Here is a 25,549-nt window from a genome sequence, read left to right as displayed (position 1 = left end):
GCTTCATACGTTCTCCCTGCCTCCAGATTCAAACTATCAGAGCGCATTATTAGAAATGGCGCCAGATATGCAGTAAAAAAAAAAAAATTACTGAATCTCAACTTCAAAGTCTCATTATTTCCATGAAAGTCAAAAATAATCATTAATTCTGGCATAGAAATGCTGTTAAATTACATTATTTAACTGCAGACCAGTTGTGTGCTGTGTGCTCCTCCCTCTCGTTTTTCTATCCTATTAAAATACAGTATTAAAATTATGTGCCAGATATGCAGCAAAAAAAATTACGTAACTCTCAGTTTGAGGTCAAAGGTATATCCATTACTTCCGTGAAGGTCACATATTTCTGACATGATATTAAATTTAAGTTCAAAAGTCAAAGGTATGCATAATTTACACACACATACAACTGGTGTAAAATTAAAATTATTCCAACGTCTAAAGATATGAATAATACACGTAAAATAGCCCATAAACACTAAATGTGATCTCTAATAATCGTTTCTTGTCTCGCACTCACTCCCAAAATTGTATCCAAGTTACCTTATAATTACAAGAAATTGCTAAGGAATTTAACTAAGAAACAATATTTTTATTATTGAATAATTTTTACAGGGAATAATAAATTTTCATAAGGAACTTTAACTATGTATACTGTGGAAATAGACAAATTCAGTGTACCTTCTACATCGTCCTCCACGCTTTCTGCATCATCTTCTATCATAAATGGTGTAATCTAGCAATTTGAGTAGATACTTCCGACAACTCCACTAGATAACCAGGATCTCAATGCTGTATCTTCATAACGAAACGGAAATGGAACTGAATAACATTGTGGCCCAACAGTCTACATTATAAATAATATACCTTTAAAGTAGCAATTTACCAGCTTCTTACACTCGAACAAAAACAATTATGTGCAGTAAATACACTCATATCTATTGTATGCTTTGAAAACAACGTAGTGCTTGGAATTGGTTAAGTATTCTCTCTGAAGCAATTATTACATTCTCTCATTAGCTTCTATAAAAGTTCTGACACCACGAATGACTTTATATGTGAGAGCTAAACACTCCTGCGAATAGCATAGTCGCAGCAGACCTCTTCTAGAGATCTAATCTTGCATCTCCTGCTTTTTCGCTGCAGGATACTTTGCGAACAGAAACTGACAATTTTATGTATGCAAACAGTCACATATCAGTATTTAAAATCAACTACGTCTTTGTTATCCTCTATTTGTCAATGCATCATGTGCATATTGGAGCTATTGAGAAAATCGTGTTTTGGAGGAATGCGTGGTTGAAAGTCTTGCAGTTCAGATGAACCAGGACCATTGATCCAAATTTGGTGGTGACGCATTTTGTGTATGGTATCGAACTTCACCACCCTTTCTCCAACGCCGACAGTCTTACAGTGTGCACTGCACTCCGCTCACTCTTCAGTTTCTGTGACATGGAAGCCCTGCTTTCATGTCTTATGGCCAGTAACTAATCAACAAAACAGTATAGATTCTTTCAAGCACCAGTGCCCGTTGTACTTTCATCTGTTGGTAAAGACAGCGACTGTGACGTAGACACTCCAGTGGTTCTGCATCAACTGAAAGTTTCCTAACGAGCTTTTTCCCAGATTTGTTAATATGTGTCCTTGCTGTGTGTTAGCTAGAATTTCTAATCCTGTCTGCTGAATGAGTGATTGCGCACTCACATTCCTGGAAAAGCGCCACTTTCCAGAAACACTAAGTGTGAGGAAACAGAGAAAACCTACGCAACGTGAGATAATTGCTTTTTCCGCCAAGGAAAAAAGAGTCGAAACTTGATAAGGTTTATGGTACTCAGCTCCTTTTCCTGACTGCGAGCCTCTAGAGAAGCGTAGGAGACGTTCTGCACTAAAAAATAAGTGCCACGAACCATTTCTAAAACACCAATATTTATGTGTATTATCGAAAGAGAATTCCCACATAATGATTCAGTGCAGCAGATCGCGTCTCAGCAGCAACAAGAGGCCCGCCGAAATCCGTGCAAGAGATAGTTACGTGCGTCTGCCTTGCAGGCTGCCATCTCGAGGTTGCTTTGTTTGCATCGCTCCGCGCTCTTGGAGTAGCGCTGACTCTAATATTTTTATTTTTTCTGCAAAAGTCTGTAATCTATTGTTTGTGGTCCTATCCCAATCAGTAATTACATGGATCGTTTCCGAATGTAATCTTTCACTCTAGTGTTTTCGTCAGTCCTCAAACTATTGGATAGTAATCATTGCTTCGCGACGTTCTTCTCCAGTAGATAATATTTCATTAACATGTCAATTATTGCCCGCTGCTTTCGAAGCTAGCGAGAATACTAATCGCTCTACCGATTCATTTGGGTCGTAATGTATTGGTGATTTGTTGGAGACCATCTTATAATCATGAATGTCATGATCCTCTTCCTCTTGTCCATCATAATCTGCAACATCATCTTCACCTGCTGCTTTCATAACACACCCCTTTTAACATCTTCATCTGTTTTTTTTTTTTTTTTTTTTCGGAATAGCTGACTCACGCTCTGAGAAGAGGGTTGAAGTGCATGCTTGGTGAACAAAATCTTCTTCGTATCCTACAACAAAAACAGGTTGGGTTTTTGAGAAACAGCTGGAATTGCATTCTCTGCCACACTGATACGTATGTCGCAATCACCTATCAATAACGATTCATCACTTTTACCTAATGCGACCTTAATCATACGCATAGATTTGTAACCGCTGTTATAATTTTGATGTTTGTAGGGAAGATGACTTTGCCTATGAGTGTTGGTGAATTGTGTGTATTCAATCACGACATCCCATAGGAAAGTATGCTTTCATATGATCTTATCACAAGATATATCGTCAAGAATAACAATCTAAAGCAGTAGCGCTTCATCAAGCAATATTACATCCATATTACTTGAAAACGTGGAATATCCAGTATCATTAAAATTTTCAAACACTTGTGTTACAAATTTATATTTATATCGCCGAAGCAATTTGGAATATACGTACGCATTTTTAAATGATAGGCCTTTCTCGAGAAATACCATCTCTTTCTTTGCAGACGAGTGTGTTGAAGAGGAAAACAGATAAAGAGGAGAGAACTCACTTCATCACAACATGACTACACGTTAAAAAAGAAATTACGACAAAAATATTTTTTAAAAAGCGCATCAAGATAATTAATCAGTAATGCACTATTTTTATGTTTAATTTTAATACTAGCCCTCTTAACACGCGCTGTGGCCTTTTAACAGATATGGTTTCAGCGTTACCAAAAATGGTTCAAATGGCTCTGAGCACTATGGGACTTAACATCTGTGGTCATCAGTCCCCTAGAACTTAGAGCTACTTAAACCTAACCAACCTAAGGACATCACACACATCCATGCCCGAGGCAGGATTCGAACCTGCGACCGTAGCAGTCGCGCGGTTCCGGACTAAGCGCCTTGAACCGCTAGACCACCACGGCCGGCCCAGCGTTACCTCGTACATATGATTATTACCTGTGCTTGCTCACGCTTTACATTTCAAGCATGAAACTAGCTCAATTATTTCCATAATACACTCCTGGAAATGGAAAAAAGAACACATTGACACCGGTGTGTCAGACCCACCATACTTGCTCCGGACACTGCGAGAGGGCTGTACAAGCAATGATCACACGCACGGCACAGCGGACACACCAGGAACCGCGGTGTTGGCCGTCGAATGGCGCTAGCCGCGCAGCATTTGTGCACCGCCGCCGTCAGTGTCAGCCAGTTTGCCGTGGCATACGGAGCTCCATCGCAGTCTTTAACACTGGTAGCATGCCGCGACAGCGTGGACGTGAACCGTATGTGCAGTTGACGGACTTTGAGCGAGGGCGTATAGTGGGCATGCGGGAGGCCGGGTGGACGTACCGCCGAATTGCTCAACACGTGGGGCGTGAGGTCTCCACAGTACATCGATGTTGTCGCCAGTGGTCGGCGGAAGGTGCACGTGCCCGTCGACCTGGGACCGGACCGCAGCGACGCACGGATGCACGCCAAGACCGTAGGATCCTACGCAGTGCCGTAGGGGACCGCACCGCCACTTCCCAGCAAATTAGGGACACTGTTGCTCCTGGGGTATTGGCGAGGACCATTCGCAACCGTCTCCATGAAGCTGGGCTACGGTCCCGCACACAGTTAGGCCGTCTTCCGCTCACGCCCCAACATCGTGCAGCCCGCCTCCAGTGTTGTCGCGACAGGCGTGAATGGAGGGACGAATGGAGACGTGTCGTCTTCAGCGATGACAGTCGCTTCTGCCTTGGTGCCAATGATGGTCGTATGCGTGTTTGGCGCCGTGCAGGTGAGCGCCACAATCAGGACTGCATACGACCGAGGCACACAGGGCCAACACCCGGCATCATGGTGTGGGGAGCGATCTCCTACACTGGCCGTACACCACTGGTGATCGTCGAGGGGACACTGAATAGTGCACGGTACATCCAAACCGTCATCGAACCCATCGTTCTACCATTCCTAGACCGGCAAGGGAACTTGCTGTTCCAACAGGACAATGCACGTTCGCATGTATACCGTGCCACCCAACGTGCTCTAGGAGGTGTAAGTCAACTACCCTGGCCAGCAAGATCTCCGGATCTGTCCCCCATTGAGCATGTTTGGGACTGGATGAAGCGTCGTCTCACGCGGTCTGCACGTCCAGCACGAACGCTGGTCCAACTGAGGCGCCAGGTGGAAATGGCATGGCAAGCCGTTCCACAGGACTACATCCAGCATCTCTACGATCGTCTCCATGGGAGAATAGCAGCCTGCATTGCTGCGAAAGGTGGATATACACTGTACTAGTGCCGACATTGTGCATGCTCTGTTGCCTGTGTCTATGTGCCTGTGGTTCTGTCAGTGTGATCATGTGATGTATCTGACCCCAGGAATGTGTCAATAAAGTTTCCCCTTCCTGGGACAATGAATTCACGGTGTTCATATTTCAATTTCCAGGAGTGTATTTTCGATTTTTCCGCTGAATTAATTATGATCTCTCATCATCAGTTGCTATAACATAAAGCATGCTGTTATATTCTAATCAATAAATATGTGGACCGTTTCAAATCTAAAAGTTAACATTTTTCAGACGTCTGACAACTGGTGCAGTGTCTCCACACACTCTTGTATTTTCGAGAGACATCGTAAACTTCAGGTGATAATCAAAGTTCCTCAGCTGGGTTCTAGTTTATTTCCACTCTTTAATCTTATTTGCAGTGTTCTATGAGATATTTGAAAAATTTCAGCTCTCCTATTATTCCACAAACCTCCAGCAATAACCTGTTTCGCCCTTTCCAAGCTTCTCTTCATTAAACAGTATTTCCCTGTTGTGTGAATTACTGCCAACAACTTTTGAAGCCAGCAAGAAAATTAATCGCTTCACCAATTCATCCATTTTGAAATGTACTAGCTATTTGTTGGAGACCACCTTGCAATCATGAATGTCATCTTCCTCTTTCTCCCCACCTGCTGCTTCCATAAATACGCCTCGTTTAATGTCTTAATCTGTCTCCTATTAGTATAGATTTCCCAATCTCCTGGACGAGGGTGGAAGTGCATGCTCCTTGAGTTGCATCTTCTTCTTCTCGTCTGCCAAAATCAGGCGAGATTTTTTACATATAGCTGTAATAGTGTTATCGTCCGTGCTGAGATGAATGTCACAGTCCTCTCACAGTAATGATCCACCAATGTTATCTAATGCAGCCGTACCTATATTCATATATTTATAACCTCTGTTGGAATTCTCTTGCCTGTAGGCGAGATGGCTTTGTTTGAGCATTGGTAGCGATCATATTGAAGATTTGCGTTGTGTAACTGGTTTCCCGAGGTTTAAAAATAGATAATAGTTAATATAAGCGTCTCATTCCTGGGTATCTGACAGTGTGAAATACTAAATCATCTCATTCGACAGTTACTTGCGAATTACCAGTCATCCACTGTCTTGCTCTGGGTTCAAATTTGATGTTGTATGCAGTGGTCACGTGTTCCGTCTATTGGTTTACTAAATATGATGGCGCCAGTCTACACCATACTTCTGGTATACCTTTCTTTCGTTGCTGCACTTCATCATCGTCATCGTCTTCCTCTTCTTCTTCCGTAACTAATGTACTCATTTCGTACATAGAGTTATCTATTATTCTCCTGCCAGAATAATTTTCTCAGTTTCTCTAGCGGTTGAGAAAAGCACTGAGTCTTCTGGCCCATCGCGGACCATCCGACTGCCGTGTCATCCTCAGCTGAGGATGCGAATACGAGGGGCATTTGGTCAGCTCACCGCTATCCCGGTCGTTCTGATGGTTTTCTTTGACCGGAGCCGCTACTATTTGGTCGAGTAGCTCCTCAATTGGTATCGCGAGGCTGACTGCACCTCGAAAAATGGCAACAGCGCAATGGCGGCCCGGACGGTCACACATCCAAGTTTCAGCCACGTCCGACAACGCTCAACTTTGGTGATCTGACGGGAACGTTGCTAGCGGTTGAGAAAGGAAGTCTAAATTCTCTTTCCAGTACAGAGTCAGTTTCAGTTGCCTTTTTTGCAGAAAGGCCAGTTTCCTGCTAATATTTCGTCAAGATTTCAGCACCTGACTTTTAAGACTAATCTATTTTTTTTTTTTTTTAAGAAAAGTTGACAACTGCAGTGGTCGATCACAACTGAATCGATTACAATCAAACGTTGCAATCTATACTGCTTATCGCAGCATTACACGTTGGGTGTTGCTGTGTCTTATATACATTGAAGAGCCAAAGAAACTAGTACACTTGCCTAGTGTCGTGTAGGGCCTCCGCGAGCACGCATAAGTGCCGCAACGCGGCGTGGCATAGACTCGACTGAAGTAGTGCTGGAGGGAACTGACACCATGAAACCTGCAGGGGTGTCCATAAATCCGTTAAGAGTACGAGGGGTTGAGATTTCTTCTGAGCAGCACATTGCAAGGCATCCCAGCATTGTCTGGGAAGTTACGTGGCCAGCGGAAATGTTTAAACTCAGAAGAGTGTTCCTGGAGCCAACCCGTAGCAATTCTGGACGTGGGGGTGTCGCATTGTCCTGCTGGAATCGCCCAAGTCCGTCGGAACGCACATTGGAGATGAATGGATACAGATGATCAGACAGGATGCTTGCGGATGTGTCATCTGAGAGAGTCGTATCTAGACGTACCAGGGGCACAACACCATTCAAATTACACACGTCCCACACCATTACAGAGCCTCCGCCAGCTTGAACAAATGGTTCAAATGGTTCTGAGCACTAAGGGACTTAACAGCTGAGGTCATCAATCCCCTAGAACTTAGGACTACTTAAACCTAACTAACCTAAGGACATCACACACATCCATCCCGAGGCAGGATTCGAACCTGCGACCGTAGCGCTCGCGCGGTTCCAGACTGAAGCGTCTAGAACCACTCGGCCACAGCGGCCAGCTGCAGCTTGAACAGCCTCTGCTGACGTGGAGGGTCCATGTATTCATGATGTCTCCATACCCGTACACCTCTATGTGTTCGATAAAATCTGTAACGAGGTTCGTCCGACCAGATAACGTGTTTCCAGTTATCAACAGGCCAATGTGGGTGTTGGTGAGCCGAGGTGAGGCGTAAAGGTTTCTGCCGTGCAGTCGTCAAGGGTGCACGAATGAGACTTAGTCTCCGAAAGCCCTTATCGATGATGTTTCGTTGAATGGTTCGCACGCTGACATTCGTTGATAGACCAGCATTGAAATCCGTAGCAATTTGCCGAAGGGTTGCACATCTGTCACGTTGAAAGATTCTTTTCACTCGTCGTTGGTGCTCTTCTTACAGGCTCTTTTCCCAGCCGAAGCGATTTTACCGGATTCCTGATATTAAAGGTACACTCTTGAAATGGTCATCCGGGAAAATCCACACTTTATCGCTACCTCAGTGATGCTGTGTCCCATCGCTCGAGCACCGACTGTAACACCACGTTCATATGCATTTAAATCTTGATAACCTGCCATTGTAGCAGCAGTAGCCGATCTAACAGCTGCGCCAGACACTCGTTGTCTTATAGAGACGTTGCCGACGTCAGCTCCCGAAGACAGACGTTGAGTTCCTGAAGATAGACGTTGACTGTGAATTTTGTATCACAGACAGAGTCCATTTGATTGTTCAGAGATGTCACTAAACCCGCCCAAAGAGGTAAACAACCATGCATGAGCGGCGCCTGTTAGACGGAGGGGTTTCGACAGTGCATCAGTTACAGTCATTCCACAAGGAAGGAGGAACACGGCTTGTGTTGTCTGCAGTTCAACCACGCCTAGACGGTAAATACCGCGGTTCGATTGCGTCCGTATTGTTACTTTGTGCCAGGGAGGGCTCTCAACAAGGGAAGTGTCCAGACGTCTCGGAGTGAACCAAAGCGATGTTGTTCGAACATGGAGGAGATACAGAGAAACGGGAATTGTCGATGACATGCCTTGCTCAGGCCGCCCAAGGGCTACTACTGCAGTGAATGACCGCTACCGATGGATTACGGTTCGCAGGAACCCTGACAGCAATGCCACCATGTTGAATAGTGCTTTTCGTGCAGCTACAGGACGTCGTGTTTCAAACTATGCGCAATGGGCCGCATGATGCGCAATTTCACTCCCTACGTCCATGGCGAGGTCCGTCTTTGCAAACACGATACCATGCAGCGCGGTACAGATGGGCCCAACTACATGCCAATGGACCGCTCAGGAACGGCATAACGTTCTCTTCACCGGTGAGTGACGCATATCCTTTCAACCAGACAGTCTTAGGAGATGATGTAAGTAGGCTGTAGGTTTTTTTATTGGTAACGCCACGTAGCGCTCTGTATGAAAATCACTGGCTGTGCTGTGTGCAGTCTTTGGCTGGTTTGTATTGTTGTTTGCTACTGTAGTGTTGGGCAGCTGGATGTTAACAGCGCGTAGCGTTGTGCAGTTGGAGGTGAGCCGCCAGCAGTGGTGGATGTGGGGAGCGAGATGGCGGAGTTTTGAGAGCGGATGATCTGGAGGTGTGTCCATCAGAGACAGTAAATTTGTAAGACTGGATGTCATGAACTGATATATATATATTAAGACTTTTGAACACTATTAAGGTAAATACATTGTTTGTTCTCTATCAAAATCTTTCATTTGCTAACTATGCCTATCAGTAGTTAGTGCCTTCAGTAGTTTGAATCTTTTATTTAGCTGGCAGTATTGGCGCTCGCTGTATTGCAGTAGTTCGAGTAACGAAGATTTTTGTGAGGAAAGTGATTCATGAAAGGTATAGGTTATTGTTAGTCAGGGCCATTATTTGTAGGGATTACTGAATGTCAGATTGCGTTGCGCTAAAAATATTGTGTGTCACTTTAGTGAATGTCTGAGTACGTTCAGCTTTGCTCAGCTGTTTGAAAATCAAATAATGTAAGAGGTTTATCAGCACAGTAATTCATTAAGTTTTCTAAGGGGACGTTTCAATATGTTTGGAGGCACCCCGGTCAACATGCAATGTGTTGTTTTCATAAGCAGTAAAAATGGTGGAAATGAGGTTTATGTTGATCTCTCTTCCAATTTTCTGTACAGGTTCCGAAAGTCTCTGAACCGACGTGATGAAAAACTTTTTTGATGTTTATATTTGAGTACGCATGTCTGTACCAGTTTTTTGGCGCTCAGTGTAGTATTCTAACACCAAATAGATTTCAGTTGCTGGAGGGGGAAAACTGTGTATTGTAATATTGTTCCTTGGAGGCATAACACCTTAGCCGTTAGGCATTAGGTGTAGGCATCGTGCTGCTGGAGTGTGTGTGTGTGTGTGTGTGTGTGTGTGTGTGTGTGTGTGTGTGTGAGAGAGAGAGAGAGAGAGAGAGAGAGAGAGAGAGAGAGAGAGAGAGACACATCTTTCGGCATTTAAATCATTTTAACGTTATGGCAGTGATATGTATGTGTGTTAATATTAAGCCAGGGGTACGTGACTTTGATGGAAATAATACGTATAGCTTTGACTTTAAATTGGGGTTGCATTTCTTTACCGAAATCTGGCACATCATTTTAATACTGTGCTCTAACTGGTTGGAAAGAGGAGAGCCAGGCATATAAAGCACAATTCCGGACGTTTGCATTTCATGGGCTCTACCAACCGAGCTAACAAAGCATGACTCAGAGTCCGTCCTCGTAGCTTTACTTCCGCTTGTACCTCATCTTGTGTGTTCAGTCTGAAATGCATATATTTGTCTTTCAAGGAAATAATGACACTTTTTGAAGTTGAGGGTTCGTACTAATTTTAGTACATATCTAGGACCACTTTCCAACACTATGCTCTAATTTGTTGGAAAGTGGAGGGAAGGAGTGGATGTAAAGCACATAATTGATCTCCTTCCATGATCTTGTGTTTTTAGTACTGCTCTAGGATTAGCTAGAGATGAGGATGTCACACAATTGTGCTATTTACGCCATAACTGGTTTTTCATACTGCAGTATGACTGACTGGATGTAAGTAGTAATACACTGTTATTGGTTTGAGGTCATTGTTTACATTTCCCACTAAAAAAAATTGTTCTACTTGCGCTATTTTGATTTTTTTAGTACTGCATTATGATTGGCTGGAGATGAGGAGGGGATAGGGAGGGGAAAGTGACGTGCCTCCTCAGTGATAAGAATAATGATGTCACTGATAACAATGATGCCAACACCGATAAGGATGACGAAATTGTTATTACTGTTAAACTACTGAACAGAAAACAGTGTTTTGGTTTGTAAAATATTATTTACAGACTTCCACTTGGTACAAAGACAAACACAACAGCTGATTATCTAGATCTTCTCTTACATTGTGCATTGCTGATGTCACTTGTTTTCAGAGAAAAATAAAGGCAACAAATGGCTATACTCTTTACGAAACTCTAGATTATGAACGTGAATGTAACCCTACAGACGTCACTAGATCAGTTACCTGTGCTGGTCAGTCGCCAATGTAAACAAAGTGAAGCAAAGTGGCTACAGCGTTACTACTTACCAGCTACATTGTGATGGGCCCAAAATGGCGTCTGCTGGCAAGCTGGAATACGAGGGCCGTTCAGAAAGAAATGAAACAGTTTTTTTTTTTTGGCAAATTTCGATTGAAAAAATACGGAATTTGTTGTGGGACATCACGGAATAGCCGGCCGCGGTGGTCTAGCGGTTCTGGCGCTGCAGTCCGAAACCGCGGGACTGCTACGGTCGCAGGTTCGAATCCTGCCTCGGGCATGGGTGTGTGTGATGTCCTTAGGTTAGTTAGGTTTAAGTAGTTCTAAGTTCTAGGGGACTTATGACCTAAGATGTTGAGTCCCATAGTGCTCAGAGCCATTTGAACATCACGGAATATTCTCGCTTCAGACCCCATAGTTTCACGAAGTTCTGATAGGTAGCGGCACTGTACGTAGCCTTCAAAATGGCGTCTGTGACGGAGGTGCGTTCCAAGCAGAGTGCTGCCATTGAGCTTCTTTTGGTGGAAAACCAGAACATCGCAAATATTCGGAGGCGCCTGCAGAATGTCTACGGAGACCTGGCAGCGAGCCCGCATCTCGTGGTCGTGCGGTAGCGTTCTCGCTTCCCACGCCCGGGTTCCCGGGTTCGATTCCCGGCGGGGTCAGGGATTTTCTCTGCCTCGTGATGGCTGGGTGTTGTGTGTTGTCCTTATGTTAGTTAGGTTTAAGTAGTTCTAAGTTCTAGGGGACTTATGACCATAGCAGTTGAGTCCCATAGTGCTCAGAGCCACCTGGCAGCGAACAATACCACAGTAAGTTGTTGGGTGAGGCATCTGTCATCGCAAGGACGCGCGTATCTCCCTGATCTCCCCTGTGTCAGTCGACCGCACACAGCTATGACTCCTGCAATGTCGTTACGTGTGGAGACTCTCATTCGAAGTGATCGACACAACTGGACGTCTGTGTTGTTAGTGCTGGCACACTCTTCCACCACTTGGGTACTTAAGGGCATGTGCCCTCTGGTTTCCTCGGCACCTAACAGCAGACTGTAGAAAGCAACGAAACCATCGGTGCGGAACTGTGGATGGTGGAGAGGTTACTGACGAAACAAGACATTGGCTCAGGTGTCGACCAGTAGAGTGGTACCACTAGGGGCCGTCCTTCACAAAAAGGTGGCGTAAGGCCGTCGCATTAGATGCAGGTTACGTTGAACAGAACCGTCCGATTCTACCCGTCTGTTTTGACCCCTCTTGCAATGTGTGGTGTGTGACGTGCCGTTACGGTGCGGAATTTTTTGAATTGGTTGTGTTTGTAGATGTCGTGTTATTGTATTTGAGGGTGCCCTTTGGTGGTGGATGTGGACTTGCTGAGTTTAACTTGTGGCATCAGGTTTTGGTTAGCATCTTGCAAACGTGGTTTTGAGTTTAGGCAGTTGGTGTGGTAACGTCGGTTGTGGAAGTGTTTTCAGTGATAAAGGTTTTTTTTTGTTCGTGTGTTTGGCATTTTTGTTAGGTCTGATTAGTTGTGCGGAAAGAAATCTAATTTTTTAATTGTTTTTCGTTAGGTATGGATATTACAGTGAAGTTCACGAGTGTATCATTACTTTCCGAAGTGGGTGATAGGATGTCATACTGTTTTTCCAGATGTTCGATCTTGTTGCCGTTGTCGCGCGGCTATGTGTGTGTGTGTGTGTGTGTGCACATCTTCATGGTATTGCCGGCTTTTGTTGGTAAGTTTATTTTGTTTGGGTTTTATTGTATAGTAATTGCGATGTTTTTTGTATTGCTTATTTATGATAGGTCGGTTGACTTTTAATTGATGTGGTCAATATGGGGCATTTGGGTTTTTGAGTTGTGCGGGTTTTGGTTCCATGTTTCCCAGTTGTAGATGTTGGTTTTCTGGTCTCTGTAGCTGCGGTTGAGCTATGGTCAGGGGAAAGTACCCGATTCCTGTGGTTTTGTTGGTGTAGCGGCATGCTGTAATTTAAATTTTTTTTGGATATGGTTTCAAGATGGTGTGGTGCTTTTTTATTAACTTGTATTTATGTCCCTGCCCTAAACCATCATTTTTCCGCGGTTGTCCCGTTAGTTTGATTTTATTTTTGGAGTGTGACGTTATTGTGTGATTCTTATTTTTGTTCGCATTTGTCCGCGTGTGTGTATAGTAACGTAATTGTTGTCATTTTGTACACGCTGTAAGTAGCCGTTTCCGACATATTGATGACGTGATGGGTCAAAGGTGAAGGGTGGTTCAAAAATGGCCCTGAGCACTATGGGACTTTACTTCTAAGGTCATCAGTCCCCTAGAACTTAGAACTACTTAAACCTAACTAATCTAAGGACAACACGCACATCCATGCCGGAGGCAGGATTTGGACCTGCGACCGTAGCGGTCGCGCGGTTCGACTGTAGCACCTAGAACCGCTCGGCCACCCCGGCCGGCCTGAAGGGTGGAATCGGATGCTTCTGTAATGGCAAAATAAGATTTCGAAGCCAGAAGAGTGGGTGATAATACTGTGTGTTGTATTACTGAATAAAATCAACCCATTTTCAGCGGGAAAAAAAGTTAAATTACTCACTGAACGTCACACGTATTTTCCGTATACAGTTCATGACATTGTTTTCTTACGTGACAGGTCTTTGTAAATCAAAAGTCGCTCACTGTAGCGCCTATTTGGAAGCTTTTCCTTGTTTGTTTGTTTGTTTATTTGTATGTGTGTGGTGTTACACTGCCTCCACCTGTGTGTGCGGCAGCGAGCTCTGGCTGGACGCACGTGGCGGCGGCGTGGCAGCCGGGCGCGGGCCGGCTGCTGCTGCACCTGGACTGCGCGCCGCCGCGCCGCCTGCGGCTCGCCTCCAGGGCGCCGCTGCACGTGCCGCCCGACGCCCTCGTCTACTTCCGGCAGGAGCCCGGCCTCAAGAAGAAATTCCTCGTGAGTACACGCCAGTCGGTCCGTTGTAGAATTTTGGAACGTGTTTGGTGGTAGCCTAGGACGGTACTGCTCTACAGGAGTCAACACGGGTTCCGAAATCGACGAAAGTGTGGAACTCAGCTCGCTCTGTTCGTCCAGGTCGCTCTGTCCGCCGAAGGGACAAAGAAGGCAGTAAATACCGGAGCCCAGGTAGAAGTCCCGTTCCTTGTCTTCCGGAAAGCGTTCGATACAGTTCGGCGTTGCCGCCTAACGAGCAAAATGCCAGCGTACTGAATGTCAGACAAGCTGTGCTACTCGACTGAGGAGATCCCACCAACCGAGAGAAGTCTTCGGACATAAAAGCAACATCAGGTCACCCGAGAGAATGTTGTAGGACCAGTACTTTCCACAATACGTATATACTGATGTGACAAACGTCGTGGCATAGTAATGTGGTACTGTGCGGCAGGCGATAATATCGCATACACATGGTATAAAAGGTCAGTGGGTTGGTGGAGCTGTCATTTGTACTGACGTGATTCATGTGAAAAACTTTTCGACGTTACTATGGCCGCTCGACGGGATCTAACAGATTGTGAACGCGGAATGGTAGTTAGAGCAAGATGAATGGAACATTCCATTCCAGCAATCGTTAGGGAATTCAATATTCCGAAATCCACAGCCTCAAGAGTGTGCAGAGAATACTAAATTTTAGGTATTACCTCTCACCATGGACAATACAATGGCCGACGGCCTTCACTTAACGACCGACAGCAGCATCGTTTGCGTAGAATTGTTATCGCTAACGGACAAGCAGCACCACGTGAAATAACCATATAAATTAATGTGGGACGTACGACGAACGTATCCGTTAGACCAGTGCGGCGAAATTTGCTGTTAATGGGCTGTGGCAGCACACTACCGACGCGAGTGCTTTTTCTAACAACACGACGTCGCCTGCAGCGCCTTCTTGGACATCTTAGCATATTGGTTGGACTCTAGACGACTAGAAAAGCGTAGACATGTCAGATGAGTCCAAACTTCAACTGGTAAGAGCCGATGGTAGGGTAAGAGCCGATGGCAGGGTTAGTGTGGCGCAGATACCACGAAGCCATGGACCCAAGTTGTCAACAAGGTGCTGTACAAGCTGGTGGTAGCTGCTTAATGGTTTGGGGTGTGTTTACATGGGATGGACTAGTCTGCGTTATCTTCGACTACCTAGAGACCGAAACTTCCTGGCAGATTAAAACTGTGTGCCCGACCGAGACTCGAACTCGGGACCTTTGCCTTTCGCGGGCAAGTGCTCTACCATCTGAGCTGCCGAAGCACGACTCACGCCCGGTACTCACAGCTTTACTTCTGCCAGTATCTCGTCTCCTACCTGTGGCTAAGCCATGTCTCCGCCGTATCCTTTCTTTCAGGAGTGCTAGTTCTGCAAGGTTCGCAGAAGAGCTTCTGTAAAGTTTGGAAGGTAGGAGACGAGATACTGGCAGAAGTAAAGCTGTGAGGACCGGGCGTGAGTCGTGCTTCGGTAGCTCAGTGGAGCACTTGCCCGCGAAACGCAAAGGTCCCGAGGTCGAGTCTCGGTCGGGCACACAGTTTTAATCTGCCAGGAAGTTTCATATCAGCGCGCAGTCCGCTGCAGAGTGAAAATCTCATTCTGGATACCTAGAGACCATTTGCAGCTATTCATGAGCCTCAACTTCCCAAACAACGACTTTTTATGAATGACAATGCGCCATGTCGCCGGGCCACAATTGTTCGCCACGGGCTAGAAGAGTATTCTGGACAATTCGAACGAATGATTTGGGCGAACAAATCATTCAACATGAATGCCATCTAACATTTCTGGGACATAATAGGGAGATCAGTTCAGGCGCAACATCCTGCACCGGTAACGCTTTCTTAATTATGGACAGCTGTAGACGCAACATGGCTCAGTATTTCTGCAGGGGACTTCAACGAGATGTTGAGTCCATGCCACGTGTAGCTGCTAGACTACCCTGGGCAGGAGGTGGTGCGTCACGATATGAGGAGGTATCCTATGAATTTTTTCACCTCATTGTAAACTACCTGTTGGATAACGTCGGAATTTCCATGTGACTCTGCGGATCTTGCTGCTGTATACACAGAAGTTGCAACGCTAGACGATTGTGGCGAAATGCAGGAATCCCTACAGTGGATATACCCTTGGTACAGGGGTTGGTTAGTTACTTAGTTAAATAATTAGTTTGTTAGTTTCATGCTCCTTGCATATTATGCGCAACAAATCGTAATGGTAGGGAAATGTGGAACATCGCAAATTAATTTGCCAATATGGCTACATGGTAAACATCCATAAGAATCCTAGTCCAGCACAGTTTTATTTTACCACGAAGTTCCAAGGGGAACACAGTTTGAGTCATTTCAGTCTACGTCGCAAACTCAGACCGCATCTGATGTTTCTCTTGGTAGAGGGTCTCTCCTTTTTTTCCTGCTTTACCCAACTGACACTGTTGTACGATTACATGATCGAAGAACAATCATTGGAAGCAGTCACATCGATAAAACATGTAGGAGAACGCATACGTAGCGATTTAAGATGGTACAATCACATAAAACTAAAGCAGGTACGCCTCATCCCAGGTGAGATTCATAGAAAGAAGTCCATCCACGAGGTAGGTAGCCTAAAATTCCCTCGTTCGACCAGTACCTGATTATTGCTCACCATTCTGGGATCCGTACCAGATAGGATTGGTAGGTGAAATAGAGAAGATCCAAAGAAGAGCAGCGCGTTCCGTTAAGTTAGTAAGCGCGAAAGCCTCACGACAGAGCTTAGCCGACTCCAATGGCAGACACTATAAGAGAGGCGCTCTGTGAGGAGCGACATAGTCACAGCAGAAATCCGCAGTGATGCCAGATAGTGATTTTATATTTATTCCAATTATGAACCATAATATTTTACACCAGATAATTAACTTCGGTCTATGATCACCATCCTCAGTCCTTCAAAACAATGAAACAGACGCATCTTTCCGTACGAAGTACACCAAACTTACAAAGTAAGGCAGTCAAAGATCAGTTTATGCGTAAATAATATTCTCACACTTTAAAAACGAAATAAAAATAGTTATCTTCCGTATCACGGTGTGGTTTGCTGTTAAAATTCCGAGAGCGTACGATCCTAGAAGACTCAACCAATATAATGCTTTCTGCTAAGTATATCTCGTGAAAAGACAATGAATTGAAAATTATAGGAATTCAGGGTCACGCGGATTCTCACCTACAATCGTTCTTCCCGAAAACCATTCACGTCTGCAACAGGAAAGGACGGAAGAGACGGTGAACACAAAGCAACCTCCTCCAAATACTGTAAAGTGAGGTTGTGGTGTGTGTAGATGTAGAGGAGAAGGTCAGAAGCTCTCGTCCTACAGTGAAAGACGGTGCTTTTCAGGACAAAAATCCCATCATTTTTCTACCTAGTCCCCTTTTATTTTAATGCAGTTTAGCCGTCGCTAGAGTTGTGCAACTATCAAGACGGAACATGTGATGGTGCATCTCGCCAACCCCCCTCCCCTACTTCCTATAGTAAGAATTTTTTTCAAAACTAAACAGAAATTGAAAAATACTTAATGATTTAAAAAAATGGAAAGATACTTTGCCATCAAGCTACACAATGAGGCCATAAATACTTTTTTTACTAAATTGTTTCTTTAAAATCACAAGAATAATAGAATAATGTTGCTATTCGCGCAGTAATCCAAGCGCGTATTTCGTGCACTGTTTGGATGCTTCAGCTACAACAGCAGTGGGTTCACGCCATTGATTTAATAGTCCTCTCTGTGTTCGCAGCTTATATTGTTATAAAATGGTTGATACTAAGCTTAAATTGCATTTTCGCGAAGAGAGAAGGTTCAAAAGTCAGGCCAAAATAAAAAGCTCCTTTTGTTGCAATTTCAGCCCTAATTTTGTAACCCAGTACCCTTTTAATAAGAAGAAGATGGTACCGAAATTTGGCAAATTATTTTCTTTCTGAAGCAGTGGTTTATTATGCGAGAAACTAGGGACAACACACGTCAATAGCTCATCAACAAGTATATTCTTATTATCAGATTAAACATTTCACTCACGTTGTTTGCAAAAACCCCCACAAAATCTCGTTTCTCTGTCTTTAAACTGGTTATAAATGCACATTATCTTTGCACATTAAAATGTAACTATGGTGAAGAAGTTCACTGCTTCACTCTCAGTAGGGATAGGAACAGAAATGTAGTACACTCCTGGCTGCGATTTATTTTCATGTTTCTCGGATGAAGAACAGGGAGAACATCGTTTGGTAAGTTTCCATTCCAGTCGTTCACTGTTGAAAATGCTGAGATACAACATTCCTCAAAAGTGCAAGAGAATTGGCGATTCCTTTTTTGTGCGAATTGTTAACGTCATCTCATTTGAAAAAGCGTCAGTTATGAGTAACGGCTACATTTCTCTTGTTGACCGGTTTAATTTTTGTTTGTTTGTTTGTTGTCAAAACGCACCATAATTTGCTCGAACTCATCGCGCAATACCTACTGTGACAGAACCTTGAAACAAAGTATCTTACGAAAGTCGGTTTGCTGTAACATGAGAAAATAAATTTCAAATTTATTCTCATACCAGCAAATTCTCTTTTCAAAAGCTTTCAGTGACTTTTTGTTTTAAAAAGTACTGAATTCAAATAAATTAAATACCGTAGATTCGGCTGTATCGACGTAGATAAGGAAGTTCCTCATGTTAATCATATGATAGAGTACCCTAATCGTTGTGTACTATCATTTTCTAAAACCTCATTTCGATGTTACGAGCTGCTTAGTAGATATGAGGTATGTTATGAATATTTCATTCTCGCGCGCGTGCGGTCGGAAGTGAACATATTAAATAAATTCCACTTTCTCGAGATTGGAGACCGATACCTCCTCCCAAGTCTAAAGAAAAGTTGAGTATCTTAGCTAAATTTCATTAGCTGAAAAATACGATGTAATATACACCAAACGATAAATCGTAGCGACCATATTTTTCATTACAAACTTTTCTGAATATTGCGCAGTGCCTTTGTTAACCCCAAATATCACAGTAAGTATGACCATAGCGAGATGATGGGCACTTCACCATGAAACAGACGTCTAAAGCTAGAAGTACGTAAAAAGCAGTTTTTTAAATAAATAGTCTCTGTAAAATCGTGTGAGAAAGACTACGGAGATCACGGAGCGCGCGTGACGTTCTACCCATTATGGGATTGCTGCACCTCGACTAGCAGGCTAACCAGCGTTCTCTGCGTACATCCGTAGGTGCATATAGCTGTGCTGGAGCACGGGCCGACTCTTCAGACAAATTGCCGGCTATCTTCCTGTTCTCACACCAAAGCAGGATAGATAGTGAGTTTCTTCGTACGTCACGACAAAACTGGTACAGGTACAAATGTTTCGCACCACACCGTTCAGCTCACATCGTTGAGCATGAGGCTCTGCAGCAGAAGATCCGTATATGTTCCCCCGTTGGCCCAATGACATCGTCTATTAAGATCGTGGTGGACTCGGGATCGCCAAAATTGGACTGCGGATAAATGGAAACTAGTCGTCTGGTCAGACCAAGCACGTTTTGTATTACATAAGGTCGGTGGTTGTCTGGATACGCCATCATCTCCAGGAGAACTGCCATTCATAACATGCACCGCCCTCGGACACAAGCTGGTTGGGGCAGTAGTACGTTATGGGGGACATACACCTGGGCTTCCACGGGACCTGGGGAATCCAAGCAAGGACTTCTCTAATGCATGCCAGGCAGAGTTACACTAACATGCTATTAAGCACTCGTCAGTTTATGTCTAACTTGTAGTATGGCTGTTGAATAATATCATTGCTTTCTTGTCTCTGCAGTTTCTGTATGATTGTTTACTATGACTGTACTAATTAAAGATCTTAATTGACGTTACTGGTTGTAAACTACATGTGGAACCCTATAAACGCTATGAGGGAATAGCTGATACGTTCTTAAGCGAGATGCAACACAATACTTAGAGTATAATTGTGTTGTTTCTCCTTTATCACTGGTTTTTGTGAATGAAGGTGGAAAATGATTTCCTTTGGGATATTTTAACAAGACGATACGTACCACCATGCATTATCATTACCATAAAATAATTGTATTAAAGACACATCAGGGAGTAAGACACTGTTCAAAATATAAAGGAAGTCGTCGCGAGGTGGTAGATAGTTCGAACGAAACTTGTTAGAATACTTGATAACAACCTTACGACAGCATTATTTGCAAGTGATTATGTATACACTCCTGGAAATGGAAAAAAGAACACATTGACACCGGTGTGTCAGACCCACCATACTTGCTCCGGACACTGCGAGAGGGCTGTACAAGCAATGATCACACGCACGGCACAGCGGACACACCAGGAACCGCGGTGTTGGCCGTCGAATGGCGCTAGCCGCGCAGCATTTGTGCACCGCCGCCGTCAGTGTCAGCCAGTTTGCCGTGGCATACGGAGCTCCATCGCAGTCTTTAACACTGGTAGCATGCCGCGACAGCGTGGACGTGAACCGTATGTGCAGTTGACGGACTTTGAGCGAGGGCGTATAGTGGGCATGCGGGAGGCCGGGTGGACGTACCGCCGAATTGCTCAACACGTGGGGCGTGAGGTCTCCACAGTACATCGATGTTGTCGCCAGTGGTCGGCGGAAGGTGCACGTGCCCGTCGACCTGGGACCGGACCGCAGCGACGCACGGATGCACGCCAAGACCGTAGGATCCTACGCAGTGCCGTAGGGGACCGCACCGCCACTTCCCAGCAAATTAGGGACACTGTTGCTCCTGGGGTATCGGCGAGGACCATTCGCAACCGTCTCCATGAAGCTGGGCTACGGTCCCGCACACCGTTAGGCCGTCTTCCGCTCACGCCCCAACATCGTGCAGCCCGCCTCCAGTGGTGTCGCGACAGGCGTGAATGGAGGGACGAATGGAGACGTGTCGTCTTCAGCGATGAGAGTCGCTTCTGCCTTGGTGCCAATGATGGTCGTATGCGTGTTTGGCGCCGTGCAGGTGAGCGCCACAATCAGGACTGCATACGACCGAGGCACACAGGGCCAACACCCGGCATCATGGTGTGGGGAGCGATCTCCTACACTGGCCGTACACCACTGGTGATCGTCGAGGGGACACTGAATAGTGCACGGTACATCCAAACCGTCATCGAACCCATCGTTCTACCATTCCTAGACCGGCAAGGGAACGTGCTGTTCCAACAGGACAATGCACGTCCGCATGTATCCCGTGCCACCCAACGTGCTCTAGAAGGTGTAAGTCAACTACCCTGGCCAGCAAGATCTCCGGATCTGTCCCCCATTGAGCATGTTTGGGACTGGATGAAGCGTCGTCTCACGCGGTCTGCACGTGCAGCACGAACGCTGGTCCAACTGAGGCGCCAGGTGGAAATGGCATGGCAAGCCGTTCCACAGGACTACATCCAGCATCTCTACGATCGTCTCCATGGGAGAATAGCAGCCTGCATTGCTGCGAAAGGTGGATATACACTGTACTAGTGCCGACATTGTGCATGCTCTGTTGCCTGTGTCTATGTGCCTGTGGTTCTGTCAGTGTGATCATGTGATGTATCTGACCCCAGGAATGTGTCAATAAAGTTTCCCCTTCCTGGGACAATGAATTCACGGTGTTCTTATTTCAATTTCCAGGAGTGTATATTAGTTCAGAGGATTAAATACGTTACACTGCACTGATTAATAAAATTATCGGAGAAAATATCTATAGACGAAACCTAAACAATGACTTTTACGCTGAAACATTGATCAGTGCAACAAAATAACACAAAATTCTGACGTTTATGTGTTACGTCGCTCACATTACATGTAAATCACACGATTCGTACAGCAAACTTTTACATGTTTCGTGAGAATCGTATAACAAACACCGGGTCACAAAGATAAGAAAGAAAGTCTTGTTTTGAGTTACATGATGTCACTGCGCTTCCATTAGTGCTGAAGGAGTGTGAAAACTAAACTCCAGCATTTTTCTATGTGAAGCATATATACTTCAATAAAGTTTATTCAATACGTAGGTTTTTCACTGCTTGACTAGATAAGATAAAGTGAAAATACAAAAGAAGAGACGGTAGTTCAGAGCACTGCAGCTAAAATAATAAAATATGACAACTGCTTTCTGCATTTGCAGCTCAATTCTGAATCTAGGACAGCCGAGACACTAATACAAACCAATAGATCGATGAAGGTGGAAAACAAGGCAGTGCCACTAAAGAGCTGAAACACACCTGATGCAGCAGTAGCAGCACTTGCAGTTGTTGTTGTTGTTGTTGTTGTTGATGATGATGATGATGATGATGATGATGATTTAACAACAGATTACGAAGTCAGCAACTTGGGTGGACATAATGCGCAATGTTCCATTGCCTGTTCTTATCTATCAGTTATTGCTCTCTGTTTACACACATGCCGTAGCGGAGTTAATGCTTCACAAAGCTGTTTGGAGAAATATTATTTTGGAATGTTCTGACGTGCCCGTAACCAGCTCTCCTTACTGTCATCAACTGTATACAAGCGGTTTTCTTTTAGCACTGCGTTTAATTTTAGAAACAACAAAAAGTTTCAACGTGGATAGCGGTCAGAGGAGTAGGGCTTTGTTTGTCAGGAACTGCTTGAACAATCTGACGGTGGCGAAACGTTCACCATTTTTTCGCAGGAATAGTGGACTTGCAGCTATGGCCCAGACACAGACTAACACAAACATACACAAATCTGGTCCACCTTAGGCTAGGTAGTGAAAATGAAATGTTACTTCAGGATGTTTTGCGTAACTAGATCACACTTCCGTCGTTGGACGTCCTTATCCTCGGTAACAATCACACCTTACAAGGCCACCGAGACGATACGAAAAAGAAGGGATGCGCCCTCATCTGCTCTGCGTGTGTCAAACAGTACTACAAACATCAGATTAGTGTTACAGATATGAGTATCTGTACGATATCCTTACTGCTAAATTTAATTTTAAGTTAATAATGTACCGTAATGTGCCATCTGGCCGGCCGGTGTGGCCGAGCGGTTCTAGGCGCTTCAGTCTGGAACCGCGCGACCGCTACGGTCGCGGGTTCGAATCCTGCCTCGGGCATGGATGTGTGTGATGTCCTTAGGTTAGTTAGGTTTAAGTAGTTCTAAGTTCTAGGGGACTGATGACCTCAGATGTTATGTCCCATGGTGCTCAGAACCATTTGAACCATTTTTTGTGCCATCTGTAAACATTTCCTACATCAGCAGGACCGCACTGAAGTGGAAATAGTAACAGAATGCAGGGACCTAGCCGTGCGGTGTATACCCGTTCTTTATGCCATCTTCACAGCCAGCAGCGACTGCGGAGAGCATTTAACCCACAACTCTTCCTCTTTTCTATACTTACTTTTCTCTGTTTGAAGTTTAGTTAAATGTTAGGTGGAATACACATTGGAATTACCTCCTTTCTCAGTAGCTCATGTTACAGAGAGTTGCTTGCGTAGTGAACAGTCCCCTGTGACTGGAAAATGTCACCCCTATTTACAAGAAGGGTAGTGAATAGAATTCACAAATATAGACCAATTAGTTTAGCGCTCGCTTCTTCGCTCGCATGTGCGTAGTAATTATAACGAGAATAATTTTATAAACATGCAGTGATGGAAAAAGAATCACAACACCTAGAAGGAGTTGCGCGGCATAAACATGTGGTAGGCGTGTTTCTACATCTGAAAGATGATGTCTATTCAGATTTCGCGCAAGTCGCGTAAGAGTGGCGTTAGTAGCTTCACAATGAGGATGCAAATCAGGTTTGCGTAAAAAAAAAAGTCGTGGTGCCATTATCGACACCCACTGAGTTTGGACGAGGTCTTGTAATAGGGCTATGAGAAACTAGACATTCGTTCCGCGATACCGCAGAACAACTTGGCGGAACGTAGCCACTGTACGTGACTGCAGGCTGCGGTGGTCACGAAAATGTGCGGCACTGCCAAAAGGGGAGATAATCGTGTTCGGCGCATTGCTGTGGCCAATCGTACTGCATCTGCAGCAGCGATACGAGCGGAAGTAGGCGCCTCAGTGACGCAACGAACTATTACAAATCGGTTATTCCGAGGACAGTGCCGAGCCAGACACGTCCTGTAGTGTGCATTTGACTAACCCCAGCCCACCGCCATTTCAGTGATGTCAAGCGAGAGCAATTTCTGGTGAAAGCTGGTTCTGCCTCGCTACCAGTGATGGCCGTGTGTTGGCTAGGCCAGTTGAGGGTCAGTAGCCACCCCTCCTGCGTGCAAGACGCGCTGGACCTACATCTGGAGTTGCTGTCTGGGATGCGATTTCATACGACAGCAGGACGACTCTCGTGGTTATCACAAGCACCCTGGCTGCAGGTGTGTATCAGTCTGGTGACATGACCTGTTGTGCTGCAATTCATGAGCCGGCCGCGGTGGTCTCGCGGTTCTAGGCGCGCAGTCCGGAACCGCGCGACTGCTACGGTCGCAGGTTCGAATCCTGCCTCGGGCATGGATGTGTGTGATGTCCTTAGGTTAGTTAGGTTTAAGTAGTTCTAAGTTCTAGGGGACTGCTGACCTCAGATGTCAAGTCCCATAGTGCTCAGAGCCATTTGAACTTTTTTTCTTTTTTTTTTTTTTTTTTTTTTTTTTTTTTTTTTTTTTTTTTTTTTTGCAATTCATGACAACCTCTATGTCATCTACACAATACTCCGCAAGTCACCTAATTGTGTGTGGTGGAGGGTACTTTCGGTACCACTATTTGATCCCTGCGACCCTATTCCACTCACAAATACTGCATGGGAAGAATTATTGTTGGTAAGCCTCTGTATTGGCTCTGATTTCTGACCTCGTGGTCAATACGCGAGCTGTATGTGGCGGGAAGTAAAGTTATCGGACTCCTCAAAAGTGCTGCGCGAAATTTCGATGGTAAATCTCTCCGTGATGTACAACGCCTCTCTTGCGACGTCTGCCAGTAGAGCTTGTTTAGCATCTCCGTAACGCTTTCTCGCCAGCTAAACGATCCCGTAACGAAACGCGCCGCTCTTCGTTGCAGTCCTACCTGATAGGAATCCCAGATAGAGGAACAACACTCAAGAATCGGGCGAACAAGCGCGTTACAAGCCACTTCTTTCGTGGATGAGTTACATTTCCTTAAGATTCTTCCGATGAATCTGAGTCTGGAGTTTGCTTTTTTCCCCCTGTCTGTTTTACATGGCCATTTCACTTGAGGTTGCTCTGGATAGTTACGCCTAGATATTTTACGACAGACGCTGTCTCCAGGTGTTTGTCATCAGTAGTGTACCTGTACAGAAGCGGATTTCTTTTCATATGTATGCGCAGTATGTTACATTTATTTAGGTTCAGGTTCAACTGCCAGGGACTGCACGATTCATCAATTCTCTGCAGGTCGTTCTGCAAATTCTTACTATCTTCTGGCGATGCTACTTTGGTATAGACTACTGCATCATCTGCGAATAGCCTTAAAGAGCATCCGACGCTTTCTACTATATCATTCATGTATATTGTAAACAGCAGCGGTCCTATCCCACTTCCCCGTGGCACTCCAGATATTACATTTGTCGATTTAGTTCCTTTCACAGCGACGTGTTGAGTTCTGTCTGCAAGAAAGTCTTGAATCCTATCGC

At 44.9% G+C, this 25,549-nt stretch overlaps 1 protein-coding gene across 2 annotated transcripts in view; it reads left to right on the top strand.

Annotated features, from left to right (window-relative positions):
• LOC126253002 (uncharacterized) overlaps positions 1-25,549 on the top strand; it is a 534,651-nt gene that overhangs the window by 500,839 nt on the left and 8,263 nt on the right. For both annotated transcript variants that reach the window (XM_049954040.1, XM_049954038.1), the window contains one exon: positions 13,698-13,876. In XM_049954040.1, the coding sequence (XP_049809997.1) occupies positions 13,698-13,876 (179 nt within the window). The remainder of the gene's footprint in view (positions 1-13,697; positions 13,877-25,549) is intronic.

The sequence above is a fragment of the Schistocerca nitens genome, chromosome 4 (assembly GCF_023898315.1).
Source record: "Schistocerca nitens isolate TAMUIC-IGC-003100 chromosome 4, iqSchNite1.1, whole genome shotgun sequence".
NCBI classification, from domain to species: Eukaryota; Metazoa; Arthropoda; class Insecta; order Orthoptera; family Acrididae; genus Schistocerca; species Schistocerca nitens.
This window is presented reverse-complemented; position numbering and strand designations above follow the sequence as displayed.